Source organism: Monodon monoceros, unplaced genomic scaffold (assembly GCF_005190385.1).
Source record: "Monodon monoceros isolate NGI ecotype Baffin Bay Population unplaced genomic scaffold, NGI_Narwhal_1 Super_Scaffold_18, whole genome shotgun sequence".
In the NCBI taxonomy this organism is placed as follows: Eukaryota; Metazoa; Chordata; class Mammalia; order Artiodactyla; family Monodontidae; genus Monodon; species Monodon monoceros.
In genome coordinates this window covers 165,205,671-165,225,242 of record NW_021703774.1, presented here as the reverse complement: position 1 = coordinate 165,225,242, position 19,572 = coordinate 165,205,671, and the positions used below count along the sequence as shown (strand labels likewise).

Sequence of the window (19,572 nt, the reverse complement as noted above, 5' to 3'; positions counted from 1 at the left end):
GCAGCCAAAAATAAATAAAATAAATTTATAAAAATTAATAATAATAAAAAAATAAAGACATGAGAACAGATGAGCCCACCTTAGGAGTGTAGAGAGAGAAAAGGCTAGAGGACCGGCCCTGGGACAGCCTGACATCAGGAGGTTAGGGATGGAGAGACTCACACAAGGGAGCTGAGAAGGAGTGGCCGCAGAGGCAGGAGAAGTAGGACAAAGGGCGTCCAGGAAGCAAGGGTTTCAAGGAGAAGGGAAGGGGCCATCTGAGTCAGCTGGTGCTAAGAGGACAGCTGAGGCCTCCTGAGGACCCATCACTGGATTTAACAACCAGGAGGGCATCCATGACAAGGGCAGCTTCAGTGGGATGGGGGCACAGGGCCAGCCTGGACTAGGGGCAGGAGAGCAGAGCATGGAGGGCCAGTGAAAACAGACCAATGTTTCCAGTTCTGCTGAAAGTGGGGAGAGAGAAATATGCCAATGACCAGAGGGAGAACCAGGGCTGAGAGGGCAACGCTAACAGTAAGTGCCTGTGGTGGAAACACCTGGAGCTTTGAGTCAGACACACCTGGTTTCAAGACCCAACTATAACGTTAAAGCATCCGGTACCGTCTGTTGAGCCTTACGTGCCAGGCTCCGTGCTAAGCCCACACGTGAATCATCTCGTGCAATCCTCTCAACCACCCCACAGCAATAACAAGGCAGGTGCTGTCATTACCTCCACTTTACAGATGAGAACGTTGAGGCTCAGGGGGGCTAAGTTGCTTCCCCGAGGAGCCAGGACGTGAACCGGTGATTACTGCCCTGATCTCAGCTCTCTGCCTGCCCTGCCTCCGTCATTTCAGCTTGCTGGGCTCCATGCTCCAGATCCAGGAAGAGGGGATGCTAAGAGCCCTTACCCCGCAAGGCTGTCGTGATAACCATGGGAAGTCTGCAGGCCTGTCAGCTGCTGGGTCAGGGGAGCCACTGGCAGAGCAGCCCCAACTCCCTCCTGGTACCCCTCGCCATTCCTCCATCTAGTTTCCCCTCACTGATCGGGGGGGCTAAGCAGGGTCAGGGGTGGGGCAGGAGGGAAAGAGGAGGAAGGCAGATTGCCCAAGCGGAACCCCTCACAGTGGTGTTCAAGGGCCTCTGCACTCCAGGCCCGGCCAGCCCCTACATAGCCATCTCCCACCACCCGAGCCGCCAGGCAGTCGGCAGAACTACCTGTGGGTCCCCAAACAGACCTTAGAGCTTTGTGCATCTCTGCACAGACTGACCAGTCTCATCCTGTCTAACAGGAGACTTCTCATCCCCCAAGACTCTGTTCAATCACCCCTTCTCCTCTGTGAAGCCTTCCCTGACTGACCACACCCTACCCCCAGATAGCCTTGGCCACACACTCCCTTCTGCCCTGCAGTGCCCTGTACAGATCTCTGCGCCAGATGCACACAATGCTCTGCTGGAGTGTCTTTCTCCCCCAGGAAAACAGGTATACCCACGAGGCAGAGCCTGGAACTGACTCATCTCTGTGTCCCCATGCCCAGCACAGGTCCACACACAGAGCAGGTATGAATGGATGGGGGCGGGGTGAGAGGAAAGATAGATAAAAGGATGGATGACAGGACGGAGTGAATGAGTAGGTGGACATGTGGACGGTAGGATGGATGAGTGGGTGGATGGATAAACAATGGAGCGGGTGGGAGGACAGGTGGGTTGAATGGATGGGTGGATGGATGGGTAGATGGATGGATTCGTGGGTAGGTGGATGGATGGGTAGATGGATGGATGCCTGCGTGGATGGATGGATGCCTGGGTGGATGAGCAGATCAATGGGTGTGTAGAATGGATGGATAGAGAGGAAGGTGGGTGGGGAGGTGGATGAACGGACAGATGGACTCAGTCTCTTTAGTGCTCCCTTCTCCCAAGGGATTCTCAGATAAAGAAAACTCTGGAGTCCCTTGGTTGCAAGGACCCTGCAGGCCCATGCTCCAGGTATAGGTTTCTACCTGCCAGATGACAGCCAAACACCTGGGTGTGAGAGCAGTCATCACAAGGTACTTAACTGGGAGTGGGCGGGTGACGTCGGGGGAGGGTGGGTCACCTAGTTGCTAGGCAGCACAGCATCTCCACGCTGCCATGGAGACAGCAGGCAGACAGGGGGAGGACGGATGTGCAGCCTCGAGGCAAGGAACGGGGGGCAGAGCCTCCAGCTGGTGGGACGGGCCTCATGCTGGGTCATCGGCGAGCAGAAACCATCTGGGCCGTCACCAACCAGGGCTCTCCCCGGCTGTTCAAAACTCTATGCTCACGTGAAGTTGCGAGGAGGTGGGCCATTGCTTCCATGCCCCGGAAGACAAAGGGAGAGGGCCTTTCTCGTCCCGGGCCCTCCCTTCCACTCCCTCCCCCTGCGCCCACCTGACAGGGTGCTGGGGCTCATCTGCTGAGCCAGAATCGCCCTGAGCTTCTTGATCTCCTCCTGGTACTCGCGCAGGAGGGCATCCTTGGGGTCCTCGTTGATGCGAGGCTTGTTCCTGATGTTCTTGGCTCGGTTGGCGTAGCGCAGCGTGGTGAGGGTCTCATCGTAGTTGTTGTCAGCGGGCGACAGGCAGGCCACCATCAGTGTCTTGGTGTTGCCGCCCAGCGAGTCCTGCAGCAGCCGCGTCAGTTTCGAGTCCCGGTAGGGGATGTGTTTGCAGCGCCCGTCCACCAGGGCCGAGATGACGTTGCCCAGCGCCGACAGCGACAGGTTGATCTTGGTGGCCTCCTTGAGCCGCTCCCCCGTGGCACCCGTCTTGGACTGCCGCTCGCTGCCTGCCAGGTCCACCAGGTTCAGCTTGCCTGCCCGGAGGTGGTCCTTGCCCCGCTCATCTGCAGACAGAACAGGCAGAGGGGTGAGGGCCCTGGGGTGAGCCCCACGGTAAGGAGACCCTGGGTGCTCCCCACCCACCGAGGGTCTCATTTCAGCTGCACAGGAGCCCCATGGAGGGGGTGCTAGGATTGTGCCGTTACAGATGAGAAAAGTGAAGCTCAGAAAGGGCATTTAACATGGCTAAGGTCACACAGCTTCCAAGAGCAGAAGCCAGGGCCAACTGACTCCAGGGAGCGGGGGCTGGGAGGCACAGGCTGCTCTCTGAGTGCTGCAGGATTTCTTAGGGCTATCGAGACAGCTCTTACAGATTCCTTGTGAGGCAACTGCGGGGCGGGGCGGGGTGGGGGCAGTGGGAGGCAGTGAGGGGATATGATGGGGTCACCAGGGAGCTGAATCCCTCAATGCAAAAAACATCGGCTTTGGAGAGCCTTGGACCCAGTTCCCATCCAACTCTTGCCTCCTACTTGCTGTGTGACCTTGGCAAAGCCACGCACCTCTCTGACCCCCAGTTCTCACATCAACAAAATGAGACTAACGATAGCTCCCCACCAGCGTTGGTTGTTGGAAGGAGTGAACGGACAGCACACTTGTACCGAGTCCACACAGGGCCCAGCACACAGCAGGGGTTCGTTTGCCCTGAGAACGAGCCCAGTTCTGCAGCGGCCGCAGCTGTGCTGGCAGGGCAGACCCGTGTTCTGGGGGTGACGGGAGCCGGGCACTGGCTGGGAGCAGGGGCCTGGAGCACAGGTTTTGAAGGCAGAGACCTGAGGGATCCGGTCTTGATTCTATCCCTCGGCAGCTGTGGAACTCAGGGATATCAACTCTGAGCCTCGGCTTTCTCTTAGTAACGTGGGAATCTAAGACCCACCCTGAGGGCTGTTGTGAGGATTACACAGAGAGCACGGGCGTGAGGGGCTCGGGGTCATGCCTGGCACACAGCAAGCACTCCTCAAATGACAGCCTGCGGCTCTTGATACTATTAATAATTCTTACTGTCACCAGAGGACATGGTAAACGGTTCCAAATGAAATAGAGGGGAGGAGCAGGGGCTTCCTCCTTAGTTTCCTGCTGGTTGAAACCAGAATTGGCCTGGTTTTGCCCATGAGCACAGCTACCTGAAGTAAAAAGGTCTGGCTGGCATCCAGTGGAAGCTTGGACATGCAAGGGGCTTGATTCTTTGGGCTATTTTTTTCTTAAGGAGCAGCAGGAAGGAGGGACTTGGAAATGCCCTTTTGGAAAGCTCTTTGCAGAATGTACCAGGAGCCTTAAGCAGGTTTGTACCCTTGCCTCAGGAGGCCTGCTCCAGGGAATCTAATCTGAGGAGATGACTCTAAAAGCAGAAAAGGGGACTTCCCTGGTGGCAGAGTGGTTAAGAATCCGCCTGCCAATGCAGGGGACACAGGTTCGATCCCTGGTCCAGGAAGATCCCACATGCCACGGAGCAACTAAGACCGTGCGCCACAACTACTGAGCCTGTGCTCTAGAGCTTGCAAGCCACAACTACTGAAGCCCGCGCCTAGAGCCTGTGCTCTGCAGCAAGAGAAGCCACTGCAATGAGAAGCCTGCGCACCACAACGAAGAGTAGACCCCGCTCGCCGCAACTAGAGAAAGCCCGTGTGCAGCAAGGAAGACCCAACGCAGCCAAAAATAAATAAATAAATACATTTTTAACAATAAATAAATAAAAGCAGAAAAGGCTTTGTACACAAAGATGTTCATCATGGCATTATTTACAACACTGAGAAACCGGAAACAGCATTAAGAGCTTGTAGAAAAAAAAAAAAAAAAGAGCTTGTAGAGGGCCGGGTAGAGGAGGGTGCTGACTGATACGCGGTCCTTCAGCCGCCTCCCATGGTCAGGAAGACATGGCAGGAATGATGTGGGAACATTCTTAGGGATGGCATGGGGAAGAAACTTTATATAGAGCAGAAGATTTTAAGTGTGTTTAAAATTTGCACAGGGAAAAAAAGGATCAAAATAACATATGCTTAAATGTTAACGGTTGTGTTTATGAGTAATTTCCCCTACCTTTCTCTAACTCCTAAATCTTCATTGAACTTATTTTATAATGGAAATAAAAAATATCTTTAAAATTTTTAAAAAGCCTGTTTGCAGGCAGCCTGCCTCATCCTTCAAACCCATCTGCAGAGGCCAAGAGGCACCCCACAGGGCCACTCTCTCCTCCTCCCTCCTGATCTGTCCTCTCAGGCCCTAGTCCCTGCCCCCACCTACAGCATCATCATATGAGGATGTGATCACACCACCCGCCCTCCCCATATCATCACCCCTGGGGGAGACTCTGACCCAGCCAGCACCAGGGGGTTGGCCTGGAGCCAGGTCACCACACAGGTGGGCAGTGTGCTGCTGGGGGTTCCGTCAACCCAGGCCTTGACCTTGGGCTGGGATCTCTCCACAATTATGTTCCTAGTTGGGCTGAGGCTGCTTCCTGCTCCACTGCTCTCCGGAGTTCTGTTTGTGATGAACCACAAACTTGGAGGCAGCTGCAGTGTTAGTGGGAAAAACCCAGATGTCAGAGAAACCTGGGTTCAAATCCCAGCTCTACCACTTAGCAGTTAAGCGGTACCTTGAAGCACTTAAGTAAGACCTTGAACAAGCAGGTCACTTGACCTCTCAGAGCCTCCGTTTCCTCATCTGTTAATGGGAATTATAATGCCTGCATTTAGGACTGTTGTGGGCTTTAAATAGAGTGACGTGTGTAAAGGACTCAGCACAGCGTCTATAGGTGGCCTGAAATAAACGAGTTCCTTTCCTTCTTCTTCTCTTTCTCAGTAACTCTTCCAGAAATAAAGAGTGAGATGGCTTTGGAGTAGAGAATGCTAAAGAAAGAGGAGAGGGCTTCCCTGGTGGCACAGTGGTTGGGAGTCTGCCTGCCGATGCAGGGGACACGGGTCCGTGCCCCGGTCCGGGAAGATCCCACGTGCCGCAGAGTGGCTGGGCCCGTGAGCCATGGCCGCTGAGCCTGCGCGTCCGGAGCCTGTGCTCCACAACGGGAGAGGCCACAACAGTGAGAGGCCCGCGTACCGCAAAAAAAAAATAAAAGAAAGAAAGAGGAGAATCCTAAAGTTCTGGGTGGCACACACTCTGGGGGCAGACCCCTGGGATAGAGGCCCAGCTCGAAGACCTTCTAGTTGTGTGACCGCGATTTCCTCACTCATCTGTAAAATAGGGATGATATGAGTATCCACCTCATGGGGCTGTTGGAAGGAGCAAATGAGCTAATGCAAATACATTGCATGGCAGGTAGAAAGTGCTCAATGGTAGCTACCAGTATTATTATTGTTGTTGTTGATGATGCTGTTTATCCTGGAAACGTGGGTCCTGGCACAGGGACAGTCCTCTTGTGTTTCCTCCAGGCAACCCCAGCATCTCTTCCCAGTTGGCGCCCTCGAGGCTCCGAGTGGTGAAGGGTCTGGGCTACTAGGAGCAGGCACCCGGCTTGGTGGTCCGGCCCCCTCCGCCCCCGCCCGGCCCCACGTACCCACCGCGTAGATCTCGATGCTGATGGTGAAGATGGAGTGGGAGCGGGAAGAGTCCTTGTTCATCAGGGTGTAGCCAACCGAGCGGTTCTTCCAGCCCGTCTCCATGACGCGCTCGCACTGGGCCACACTGTGCACCGTGTGCATGGAAAGCCCCTTCACGTACACCCCCTTCTCCGAGTGCTCCTTCAGCTGCGGGCAAGAGGCACGGGTCAGGGCTCCCCGGGGAACCTGAGGGAAGGGCCCAGCTCCCACCACCTCTGCCCTCCTGCAGGGCGGGTTGGCACCTCGGATTCCCTGTCACAGGTTGGGGGTTTGACCTAGGTAGAACCAGCCTCAAACCCACCCCCGCCTCTCCCTTGTTGTGGGACCTTGGGTCAGTGACATCATCTCTCTGAGCCTCCGTTTCCACATCTGTAAAATGGGTACAAGATACCTATCCCTTAGGGAGGTGGTGAGGATTCTGTAAACTAAGGCTCGTACAACGCATGGCATGATGCCTGGCATGTGGTAACTGCTCCATAAATGGCAGCCGCGGTCTCACTGTTGTTGTTAGTGCCGTGGTTGTGAAGGTGGTTTCTGGTCTGGGGCTTCAGCTCCCAGGGGCCGACCCTGTCTGTAGTCATTCACCCAAGGGCTCTCTGAGTGCTTCTCCCCTGACTTGCCAACGTGGCTTCTGCTCGCCTCCCTGCCGCGGCTCCACGGCAACAAGAATGTTCCCAGACCCTTGGATCATGGCGGGTGAAGGGCCATTTGCCGCCCAGAACTCCCACTGGCCCCCAGCCCTCAGCACGATGGCAGCGAGTAAATCAATTTATCTGACTGCTGCGTGCTTGCTCTCCAGGCAGCTGAGCTGTTTTGTTGCTGACACAGAGCTGTGAAAAGCAATGTGAGAGGAAATAAAACCACTCTGGGAAGAGCAGAATGAATTAGGACAGAAGTCATCTGTCCGCTGGTCTGAGCCAGAGTAGGCTCAGATGCTTTGCCCCGGGGCAGCTTCAGGGTCCCAGGTGGGGCTGGGCCCCTGCTGCAGAGCAGGGGGGGGCGGAGGGGGGCAAGCACAGGCTTGCCCTATCTCCCCAAGTCTGGAGAAAGAGCCAGACCCAGACCGAAGGACTGGGTTTCACGGAACAGATAAGCGACGGAGGCAAAGAAAGGTTAAGTGGCTTTCTGAAGGTCACACAGCTATTAGTGGCAGGGCAGCACTGGGGTCACCGGCAGTGGAAGACTCCAGAGGCAGGGCTTGGAGAGAGGCTGCAGCATCCTGGAGTAACTGAAGTTTGATATGACAAAGGGCTGACCTTGACCTAGAAGGCGGCTGTGAGGACGGAGCTCAAAGGACAGGAGCAGGAGAGCCTGCAAACAGAGCAGGGCTTGATGGTAGCCTGGGATGCTGTGTGCCTGCTTTGGTCACTGCCACACTCTCAGAGGCTAGATGCCTGCCTGGTACATGTTAGGTGCAGGTGACGGATGGCTGCTCCTGGCCTCAGGAAGAACGCAGTTTCCTATCCAGTCAGACAGACTCGGGTTAGAAACCTGGTTCTGTGACTTGCTAGTTGGGGAAGTCATTTTGCCTCTCTCGGCCTCGGTTTCCTCATCTGTAAAATGAGGATGATAAATCCTATTTCCACAAGACTTTTGGGAGGATCGAAAAGAGAATGGACGTGAAAGGAGCTCTGTGGGGGTTTCTGGAGGGGGTTCGGTGAACACAGATACCAAGAGGATGAGGCCGATCTCTCCAGCCTGAGCAACCTCACGAGCAGGAAAGGAGGTCAGGGGAGGCAACACCTAATGTAGGGGTCTCCCACCCACCCTATTTTTGGGCCCAGGAAGGCTCGCCCCCTCACCTCCCAACCTTCTGGATCCCTCCACCCCTCCCCTGCTGTTCCGGCCTCCACCCACCTCCCGAGTGTCAGGCGCCAGCCGTGCCCCGCATTCCTTGGTAACTGTTCCTCCCGGATGCCAGGCGGAGCGCGGTCGCCATGGCAACCAGCTGGGGTGCGGCCGAGTGTGGGGGGGCGGCGCGCATGCAGGACGGCACCACAGCCGGCCGGGAAACGCCCCATGGAGGTGCGGGGTCCTGCCACTGGCCCGACGCCGGCTGCGGGAACCAACTGGAGAGGCCCCTGAGGGCCCCACCTCCGCCACCCAGCACTGAGCTGGGTTCCACGATGGTGGTTCGTGGTGTTGGGGGAGGAGGTGTTATCGGCTTCCCCAAATCCCTTGCTGGCCCTCGCTGATCTAACCACTCTCATTAGCAGAATTACCAGGCCCTGTGCTGTGCTGTGGAGCCTGGCCACCTGGGTGCAAATTCCATCTCCACCCTTTACTGACTGTGCCCTCGGGCTGGTTCTTGAACAGCAGCTCCTCCTAAGGCTGTTGTGAGGGTTATACAGAACCCAGCTGTCCCTCCTCTGAGAGAGCTCCGGGCACCCATGGGCAATGTCTCTGAGCACATCTGTCACTGGCGGCCCTCACCCCCAGGCAGCCTGGCTCACCAAGCCTGAGGCCCGTGGTCCAGCTGGGCCATGTACAGGCAGCTGCCAGCCCTTGGGCCTGCAGGGCCTGGGTAACCGAACCCATCCTAGGGTCCATGATATGGAGGAAGTGGAGGGGGCTGGCAGGGGCCCCGATGCTGCAGGCTGGCCTTTCGAGGCCGACAAGCAGGAGCAACTCCCTGTGCCTTGCTCCCGTCCCCATGTCCCCGTCTGGGGGCTGAGTTATGACTCAGCTGCTCCAGCTCCAGGAGAGAGAAGACAGTGGCTGGAGGTGCCTGTGTAGAAAGGGCAGAGCACTGCTGTGTCTGCGAGGAGGTGAGGAGGAGGGGGCCGGGGGGCCAGTCCTGGTCTGGATGGGGACTGGGGGGGGGGGGAGTTCACACCCCTGTGGACCTGCTGTAGTCTGTGGCCTGACCTCCAGGGTCTTCCCAGTAAGTCTCTGTTGAATGGATGACTCAACTCATGAATGTTCCTCCCTCAAATGGAACCCCACTACTCGCTTCTCACTGCCCCCCGGGTTTCCTATACTTCCCACCCGGAAAAGTCTGGGAGGAAAGCACCTGACCACTCAGATCCCACGTATTCTGGTATTAGCGCCATTACTAGTAATTTGCTGTGTGACCTTGGCCAAGTCCCTTCCCCTCCCTGGGACTCAGCTTCCTCATCTGTACCATGAAAGGACTGGACTTAGAAGCTCTCTAAGGGTCTTTCTGGCTCAAAATTTTAAGGATTTTTCCACTATCTGGCCAGCACAAGCAAGTATTTTTTCAAAACAGCTGCTCCCTGGGGTCGGGTTTGTTCAGTTGGGCCATACAATGGTTGTGGGTCACAGAGGAACTCACAGTCCCTCCAAATGAAGCCAGGACCACTGGAGGGCCTAGGGGCAAGTGGGGGGCTCTGGATCTGAGCAGGGAAACAGCTCTGCCCCACATGGATGGGGTGGGACGGGACCCAGGTGATCCCAACGTCCTGTCCAATCTAGAGGTCAGTGAGGGTCTGGAAGACTGGGGGGCATCGGCAGCAGCCCCTTTATCTGGTTCTGCGCCCCCTCCTGTGGCTGTCAAGGCCTGTGCCCTGGGGAGATTTAGGCAGTTGGGCCACGGAAAATGTCCAACCCTGACTCTGTGGCTTCCTAACCTAGTGGCCACAGGCAGGTCACCTCCTCTTTCCCAGCCTCCTTTCCTCGTCTGCAGAACGGGAATCTCCATAGCAACCTCCCAGGACTGACGCTCATTAATGACTGACGTTCCCCCAGCTCAGGCATTCTGACTCTGAAGGAGGTAGTTCAACCTCCACCGCTGGTTGTGGGCCTCTTGCGGGGGGCCCTCCACACCAGACCCCTTTCAGAGGGGGACAAGGTCCCAGAATCTGAGCCCATCTGCGGCGGTAAAATGGGATGTTTGCGATGCAGGAACTTGATGTCAGACAGATCTGGGTTCAACTCCAGGTTTGGCCCAGCTTCCTGCTGTGGAAGCTTGGGCAAGTTAATTACCCTCTGTAAACCTCCCTTCCCACATCGGTAAACTGAGGATAATAATGTGGGTATCCCCAACTTTCTCTAAGTTCAAGTCGGAAAGAAATCCGATTTTCACTTTTACCAAAAAAGCCTTTATCGTACTAATGTCAGTCTTTCATAAAAGCAAAGTGGAATCAAGATTTTGGAAAGCAGGGGATACTCTTCCCTTTAGGCTATTTCAGCTTTTACAAAACACTCGCTCTGCTTTCTGATAGTGGGGGAAACCTGTATCTACCTAACGAGGTCACTGGGAGTATTAAATGGGATAACATGCCTAAAGCAGTGAGTAAACAATAAGTGCTCAAAAAATGATCACTATTACCTTTTAAGCTTGAAAGTCCCTTAGAATTTTTCAAAATAATTTTTTAGAAGTGGAACCCTTTTTTCAAATGCAATCCGTCACCAAATTCCATCTATTTCAACAGATGTAAGTGGCACTGCCCCAGAGAAGGCCTCCCCTCCCCTTGCGTGGTGCGGGTAGGCCCAGTAACCCCTCCCCTACCTCACAGACTCTGAGCCTACTCCAAAATTCAAGTTCAAAACTCCCCATTCTAGTCTGAACCAGCGCCTGTGTCCTCAGGACCCTTCCCCATATTTCTGAGGGAGCACCCCCAATGCCAACCTCCCCCTCTAGCTGCCCCCACCCACCCCTGCCGGGGCTGCACCCACCTCCAGCTTCTGCTTGGTGTCAGTGCCCAGCAGGTCACGGACGTCTTCGTTGTAGATCTCCAGGTAGGAGGCCCGGACCAGGAACTTGGTACTCTCTGCACACTGCAGGGAGAGCAAAGATACCTGAGCACCCGCTGCCTGGACATCACAAGAGGACATCGTGGCAGGAGGTGTCCCGAACCTCACCTGACCCTGCCTGCCTGGCCAGCTCTCCCCTCCTCTCCGGCTTCTCAGAGTGGCATCATTTTCATACTGCTATGGACCCATGCTCTCTCTACAAGCCTCATGGGAAAGGAAATGGGAGAGGCCTCCCCACTGTTCAGGTAGAGAGACCAAGGCCACGGGTAAGGCCTGGACCAAGCACTGGCCCTGGGCTAATCCCCGGCAGTTCTTCCAGTCGCCTGATGTTCCTGTGGGTCATCAAAATGAGTCCCAGGTGTAGTACAGTGGGCTCTGCAGCTGACTCGTCCCTGCTTTGCCATTTCCCAGATGCAGGAATCTCTGCGCATTCATGAGTGGTCAGCAGGGCACGTCTCACCTGCAGCCTGGACACTGGGATAACTGGTCTGGGCCCAGCCCATAAGGGCTCCAAGCCTTGGCTTCCCTATCTCAAAAATGAGGATAACAGCTACGTCCTGGGCCAGGGTGGTAGTGAGATAATTATGCAAAGGGCTTTGCACAATGCTTGGCCTGTAGCAGCTGCTCAATTAAAAAAGGAAGCTATGATTGTTTACAGCCATTTCTTGGGCCAGCACTCTGGGTCATCATATCCATGTGAAGTGTTATACGAAATGTTAAATCCAAAAATGGCAGGAGGAAAACACAGCAGGTAGAATTTTCTCAGCTTTAAGTTCTCCCATCACCTCTTCAGAAACCAGAGCCTGCGTCTGTCTGCTCATCTGTGCCGCGTCAAGGCCGCTCTGACCGCATCCCACAACCGCTGCCCAGGTCAAAAGTGCTCTAGGATCATTCACGGTAACGCCTGGGGAGCCCAACCCTGCCCCTTCCATCCCCCAGGCCCATACCTGGACGCTCTCGAAAATGTGCTCGAAGGCCCTAGGGATGATGCCTCTTTGGCAGGGTGGGTCAGGCAGGCCCTGCATGGTGAAGGACTTCCCGCTGCCTGTCTGGCCGTAGGCAAAGATGGTGCCGTTGTAGCCCTCGGTGACGCCCTGTGTGGGAGGACACAGCCCAGGGCTCAGCTGGCCGAGCTCAGCCAGGCTTGGGGCCAGGCCCGGGGCTGCAGGGCTGCCTCCTGACTCACAGACTTAGGGTCCCTCCCTGGCTCTCCCACCACGGTGGCACAGGGCTGGGGGAGGGCAGTGCAGAGATGAACGCGGCACAGCTCTGTCCTGAAGGGGGTCACTGCGCGGTGGGGTAGGAGACTGTCCCTGTGTATGGCTAAGAGCCTGGCCGCCATCCTTTACTGACTGTGCCCTTGGCCTGTCCTTATTCAGGCACATGGAGCCTCAGCTTCCTCGTCTGTAACAAAGGGTAAGAACAGCACCTCCTCTGAGGCTGTCGGGAGGTGTACACAGGAATTATTTCACGTGCTGGCACACGAAGTGCTGGCACACAGAGGTAGATGCTCCCTAAATGTCTGCCTGGAACGTGCGGGAGACAAGACATATACATGTGATCCTCATATGAGGTGGAGGTGCATGTAATGATGGCGTACAGGACGGGCAAGGAGAGGGAGTGCCAAGAGGGGGAGACAGAAGGTGCAGGAAGCGCCAGGCAAAGCTTCCTGGGCAGGTGGAGGAGAAAGGGGGAGCAGAAAGGGTGGCTTGGATTTTAACAGGTGACAGGAAGAGGAAGGCATTCTAGGCTGAGGGGACAGCCTGAGCAAAGACCAGAGAGGTGAGAGGCTGAGAGCAGGTGGAACTTGGGCGAGGGGGATGGAGACGAATCTGGGAAGAAGCAGGAGGCAAACCAGGTGGCATACCCAAGGGCATCCTTCATTCACTGATGCGACTGTTCTTTCCATAGGTACCGACTCTCTCCTCTGAGGGGGACTGTGGCTGGTGACAGAGCCATGAACAAAGAAGACACCCTAGTCCCCGCCCAGCTCATGAGATCACAAATTCTAGAACTTAGTATGGGGGGCAGGGGAATCCTGTGTTAGAATGTGGGCCCAGAGAGCTGTGCCCAGGCCCCCAGGGCCCAGGTGGCATCTGCGCCCGTTTCCACTGCAAAGGCACATCCTGTAGGGACTTCCCTGGTGGTCCAGTGGGTAAGACTCCATGCTCCCAATGCAGGGGGCCCAGGTTCGATCCCTGGTCGGGGAACTAGATCTCACAGGCATGCCGCAACCAAGAGCCTGCATGCCGCAATAACGATCCTGGGTACTGCAACTAAGACCCGATGCAGCCGAAATTTTTTAATTAAAAATATTTAAAAAAGGGCTTCCCTGGTGGTGCAGTGGTTAAGGGTTCGCCTGCCAATGCAGGGGACGTGGGTTCGTGCCCCGGTCCGGGAAGATCCCACATGCTGCGGACAGGCTAGGCCCGTGAGCCACAACTACTGAGCCTGCGCGTCTGGAGCCTGTGCTCCGCAACAAGAGAGGCCGCTACAGTGAAAGGCCCGCACACCGCGATGAAGAGTGGCCCCCGCTCGCCGCAACTGGAGAAAGCCCTTGCACTGCACAGAAACGAAGACCCAACACAGCCAAAAAACAAAAAGTTAGCTACCTTTCTAAAAAAATATATTAAAAAAAAAAAAGAAAGACCCATCCTGTAGACCACTGCGGGGCTCGGGATCCCCAGGGACTGCTGGGGAAGGAAGACTGGAAGTCACGATCCGCAGCTCATCAGAGGGCCAGGTGCTACACACCAGGATGAGGCCCCTGAGGTGTGGGAGAGCCGTGGCAGACCAGTCACCCAACCAGGAGCCTCAGAGGCAGGGCACGCGAAGCCCCTGGGACAACACGGTGCAGTGCCTGGACCATCAATGTCACCCAGACCTGACAAGGGATTCTATATCAAAATAAATATTTTATATGCACTGTCCAATAGGGCAGCCACCAGCCACACCAGAAGTGTGCCTGATGCGACCGAGGAACTGAATTTATGTTAATTTACATTTAAAAACTGAAGCAGTGTAAAATATTTTCCCATCAAACACAACTTTATTTTTTTGTGTTTCATTTCATTTGAACTATGGACACTTAAGCACCTGAATTGAGATGTACAATAAGTATGAAACACACACCCGATTTCGAAGACTTAGTATGAAGAAACAATGTAAACTGTCTCCCTAATAGCTACTATACTATGATAGTATCTATTATTATGTTTTATTGAAATGATAATCTTTTGGATACTATTGGGTCAAATAACATGGATTATTAAAATTAATTTCAGGGACTTACCTGGTGGTGCAGTGGTTAACAATCCGCCTGCCAATGCAGGGGACATGGGTTCGATCCCTGGTCCAGGAACTAAGCAACTGAGCAACGGAGCACACATGCCACGGAGCAACTAAGCCTGTGCGCCACAACTACTGAGCCTGCGCTCTAGAGCCCACGAGCCACAACTACTGAGCCTGCGTGCCACAACTACTGAAGCCCGCACGCCTAGAGCCCGTGCTCCACAACAAGAGAAGCCACCGCAATGAGAAGCCCACGCACCGCAGTGAAGAGCAGCCCCCACTCGCCGCAAATGGAGAAAGCCCACACACAGCAACGAAGACCCAACACAGCCAAAAATAAATAAATAAATAATTTATATTAAAAAAAAAAATCAAATAAAACTGAAATTCAGTTCCTCAAAAGCAATAGCCTCATGTCAAGTGCTCACTTGCCACATATGGCTGGTAGTCCCTAACTGGACAGCCCAGATACGGAACATTTCCACCACTGCAGAAAGTTCTGCAGAACCACGCTGCTGTGAAGCAGAAGACAACTTTACACGCATTAAGGTAAAACATAAGATTTCAGAAACGCTTCACCCATCAACTGATACCTCCAGACCCACCAGAGACGTGCGCACACACGGAGCAGGTCCTAAACGTCAGCCACTCTGTCCACCCCGGGTTCCGCCATGTTCCCCGCATTATTATTTACTAAATGATTTTCATGAAATCAAACTGTTAATTGACTCTCCTGTTAACTTGATGTCATCCCCAGCAATAATTCCCGCATTACAGGCTGGACATGCTAAATATTTCTTCTACTTCCCATTAAAATCAACGCATAACTATTGAAATTGAAATAACAGCATCTGTGCTAAATTGCCTCACGTCCCCTTTCTGTCCTCTCCCAAACGAACAGTTTTGTGTTCCATCCAGGGGCCAAATTCTACTGCATCGATGTCTCTGGACACCAGGCCCGTCCTCAGTCTGTCCTGGTAGAAGCCATGGGACCTGGTCCCCGGGTGGGTTGGGTGGTGGGTCATCAGAGGCGACTCTAAGGTCATGGGTGTGAAGCGCGGAGGACGGGGAGATGGCAAAGCCACTGGCTGGGAAAGAACCCACAGACCAGGCAGCGGGCCAGGTGTGGAGGCGAGGAGCTCCGGGTAGGACATGCTGAGTCGGCTGAAAGGTGGGTCTGAGGTGGACAGCTCCCAGGACAGTGGAAGAGGTCACCCAGTGACAGAGGAGATCAGGAACAGAGCCTGGACTTAAGGGTGGGGGTGGGGGTGGGGAAGGGAAGGGTCAGTCCAAAGTGCTGGGGGCTTCGTGCAGTAGGAACTGAAGGGAAGGGCCTGGGCAGGAGGCTGCCTGGAGATGGTCAGAGCCCAGCAGGACAGACACACAGCCGCCCGGCCTAAGGGTGCAGCTACTCCTGGCTCCAAGTCGCTGAACCATGCTTTGCATGTGATTCACATGCCGCTCATTTAATAGAGGCAGCAGGATGGAGCATGGGGACCTGGCACTGCGCTGGGGATCAAAACCACCAGTAACTCCTTCTGTGACATTCAAGGTCTCCGTTTCCTCGCCAGGAATGATGCCTCCAGCTCTACATATGTCTGGTGAAGATCAAATGCTACATGCTGGTCTCCACCTGAAAGGCCCTTTCCTTCATCTTCTTGCCTGGTTGACTCCTCTCATCCCGGTCTCAGCTTAGATCTCACCACTTCCAGGAAGTCCTCCCTGCCTTCCCATCCCCTCCAAGCCCAGGTTTGCTAGCCTTCTCTATGCTGCCAAAAAGTCCCCCAGGATTCTCCTCCCACTCATCACCCTGGCTTGTAGCTACTAGCTTAGCTGCTCCCCCACCTGATCATGAGCTGGCTGAGGGCGGCGCTCCCCATGCCTAGGATGGGGTCTGGTATGAGAATACTATTTGTTAGCTGAATGAATGAATGAATGAATGAAAAGGAACATATGTCATGTTGAGTTTGAGGCTCTGTGGGATGACTGGAGGTAGGGGTCTGACGGAATCCCCTGTAGCAGTGAACTCGGGACAGAAGTGAGAGCTGGAGATCTGAGGTAGTCACTGTCTCCTTAGGTCTCCCCCTCTGGGCTGGGGCTTCCTGGGAACCCTAACCAAGGGAGGCTTGCTCAGGGGAATTATTTCCACGATGCGGAGGGGAACCCATGAGCAAGGCTGAGGCCCTGGAGAGGGCAAAGCTAAGGAGAACTCAATCTCGGAATCTTCCAGTCTCCGAGGGGCGACCCTGGACGGGGAAGCAGAGGGGCCCTGGGGACAGAGCTACAGCAGGTTGCTGGAAGCATCAGGGTGGCTGACTCTGACTCACCGTGCAGAATGGTCTTCTAGGAGCTAAGAAGCCAAGGTGGAGCAGGCAGCTCTGGGAAGAGAGAGCTCCTGCCATCCAAGGACCATTCAAGGTGGACATTCAAGGACCCGGGGTAGGGGGGCGGCTGGACCAGAGGACCGATTCTGGTCCCTTCCAGCCTGGGAGTCCAGGATGGTAGGACAGCCTGGCCATCCCCAGAGCGTGGTACCACCCTCTGGGGAGAGCTGCCCCCTTTCCCTGGGCATCTTCTACAGTCACGCCCTCACCACTGGGGGGCTCTGGGTTCCAGAACACTTCCACCCTCACAGGCGGTTTTGACTGTGGCCAAAGGAGGTGCTCTGGGGGATGTTAACTGGCCTGCCGGCCAAAACAAAAAGGTTCCACGGGCAAATACCTTTTGGAAATGCTGGGTTAAATAAGCCAAACGATTTTCTCCACCGCAAGACTCCCCAGAGCCTCAAGTACCGGAATGTGCGGCTTCAGGTGAGGGAGGGTGTGTGCAGCGCTTCCCAGACTTTTCCTTTTTTCCTGAAACAAGCTGTGACATCTCACTTCACTAGCGATTCGATGCACAGCTGGGGAGATGGTGGTAGCAAGGAAAGAGCCCTTGGGCCAGGAGTAGCTCCAGCCCCACCTCCGCCAGAAACTCACTGTGGGAGCTTGCCCTGTTTCCTCCCTATGGGCCTCAGTCTCCCCATCTGTGAAATGTGAACCTCCCTGTCGTGCAGCGCCAAGGAGCTACCTAGTGTGAGAGTGTGAAAAAAAGTAAAAGCCCTATAAGGGGCAGAAACTGTTGTGGCCTCTCTGTTCTTCAACCGCCAAGGAGGAAGGTAAGTCAGACCAAAGGTAAAGGGTTTCCAGTTCTCCAGGACCAAGGCCTTCTCTCTGCAGAAGCAGGGAACTAGTGAGGGGGCGGAGGAGAAAGGAGAGGGGGAGGGGGAGGGGGAGGAGACCTGGGGCTCTTGGGAGAAGAGGAGGAGGCTGGGGAAGCAGCTGGAGCTTTTAGAGAAGTCCTGAAGGTGTTGGGTGAGGGTGGAGGGCAAGTGGTCTTGGGCGCTGGAGTTCCTGTGGGAAGCAGGCTGGAAGGATGGGGGTGAGGACCAGCCTTGGCACCGGGGGCAGTGGAGACATTGTAGATGGGTTCCAGTTGTCTGCTGACAGAAGTCTTCAGACCAACCTGCTGCTGTCCACCCCCGCCCCTCCAGAAGGGCCTTCCCGCCCGGCTTGCGGGCAGGGCAGTCCCTCAGGACCCCTCCGAGTGGCCCCAGGTCCCCCAGGTCCTGCCCAGCAGGTCCTCGGAGGCGGCCTCGCGGGCGTCCTCACCTCCACCAGCGGGTAGGCGATTTCGTTGTAGATCTGCTCGGTAAAGTGGTCCATGTAGTAGGCGCCGTCGAAAGTGAACTGCTTGGGGGGCTGGTCGACGGCGCCCGGGTTCTGGATGAAGCACTGGCCGCGCGCGGAGTCCACCGTCACCACAGGCTGGCAGTTCAGCTCCCACTCCCGCTGGTTCATGGGGCGGCAGCGCACCACCACCTTCACCGACTCCGAGGCCATGGCGCCGCGGCGGGGGTCCCCGGGGTGCGGCCCGACGTGGACGCCGCGACCAGGACACAGGACCTCGGGGCGGGAGCCGCCGGGGCGCCGGGGCCGGGGGGCGGGGCCTCGCGGGCGGGGGCGGGACCGGACTCCTTGGGGGACGCCTCGATAGGAGGGTAGGGGCCGCGCGGGAGTCTCAGGACCCAAGCCGGAGCCGCCGCCTCCTCCCGCTCCCGGGCTCGCCCGTCCCTGAGGCCCAGACCGGGCGCGGGCAGTGGGGGATCAGCGCTGGAGGCGCCGCCGCAAGACCAGAGTCCCCGGAGCCGCCCCAGCCGCCCGCTAGCACGGACGCCGCCACGGCGTTCGCGGTTGCTGGGCAACGCCCCTGGCGTCACAGCCCGTGCCTCCCGAACTTCCGCGCGTTCTCCGCGCCCGGCGGGCCCCGAGAGCAACCCCCGGCTGGAGGCCGGCGCGCGGGAGCGGCCGTCGGGGAGGACCGGCACTGGCTTTGCTGGAGCATCTGCCGGCTCGGTGCCAGATGCTGCACAGCCGTTTTCTTCTCCAGTCCCCACAGTCCCAGTCCAGAGAGGTTAAGCAGCTTGCCCGAGGTGGCCCAGGGGAGGCCAGGCTTGACTCCACCTCGGAGAGAAATACTAGAGGAGAAGCCTCATCCGGGGATTAGAGACCTACTGAGAAAGGCAACAGGACCTTGCTGCCCTTTATCCACATCCCTGTATTGACTCGGGAAGGCTGTCCCAGAGCCTATCACAGCCCCGGGGACAGAGCAAAGCTTCCCTCTAACGCTGCCCCTTGTTTTCATTAAGACTCAAGGTTGAGAAACAAAACAAAAAAACTTTGAAAGCTGGTCTTTTGGTTGGAGAGGCTGCCTGGCCTCTCTCCCCACCCCCACCCCGAGCACAAATCCCTCCAGAATAGCGGCCGTCACACCTCCTCTACGCTCCCCTTTGCACAGAAATTGTCAGCTACGTGCCTGCCGGGCACGGTGATAGATGCCGGGAGACAGCCCAGTCCCTGTCCTCCAGGTGCCCAGAGTCTAGTGGGGGAGGCTGACATTTGAAACAAATGTCCCACAAACAAAAATCCCATAAATAAGAGTGTTAACAAACTAAAAGACCAGTTTTATGGAATATCTAGCCAGGAAACCTCACCCAGGCCGGGCAGGGGGTCAGGGGGCAGTCAGGGCAGGCTTCCTGAGACTGAGAGATGGTAAGGTTGAGGCGTTAATCAGGAAGAAGGAAGAAGAGGACGACGAGGAGGCCTGTGCAGGCTGTGCAAAGACCCTGTGGCACGTTGCAGG

General features: G+C 55.9%; 1 protein-coding gene across 2 annotated transcripts in view; it reads right to left on the bottom strand.

Moving 5' to 3' along the window:
* The window catches only part of KIF17 (kinesin family member 17), a 46,973-nt gene extending 28,701 nt beyond the window's left edge, over positions 1–18,272 (bottom strand). For both annotated transcript variants that reach the window (XM_029229417.1, XM_029229418.1), the window contains exons 1-5: positions 18,042–18,272; positions 12,048–12,194; positions 11,023–11,124; positions 6,342–6,531; positions 2,389–2,841 (exon numbers count right to left, since the gene is read on the bottom strand). In XM_029229417.1, coding sequence (XP_029085250.1) covers positions 2,389–2,841; positions 6,342–6,531; positions 11,023–11,124; positions 12,048–12,194; positions 18,042–18,272 — 1,123 coding nt within the window. The remainder of the gene's footprint in view (positions 1–2,388; positions 2,842–6,341; positions 6,532–11,022; positions 11,125–12,047; positions 12,195–18,041) is intronic.
* Between the last annotated feature and the right edge of the window lie 1,300 nt (positions 18,273–19,572).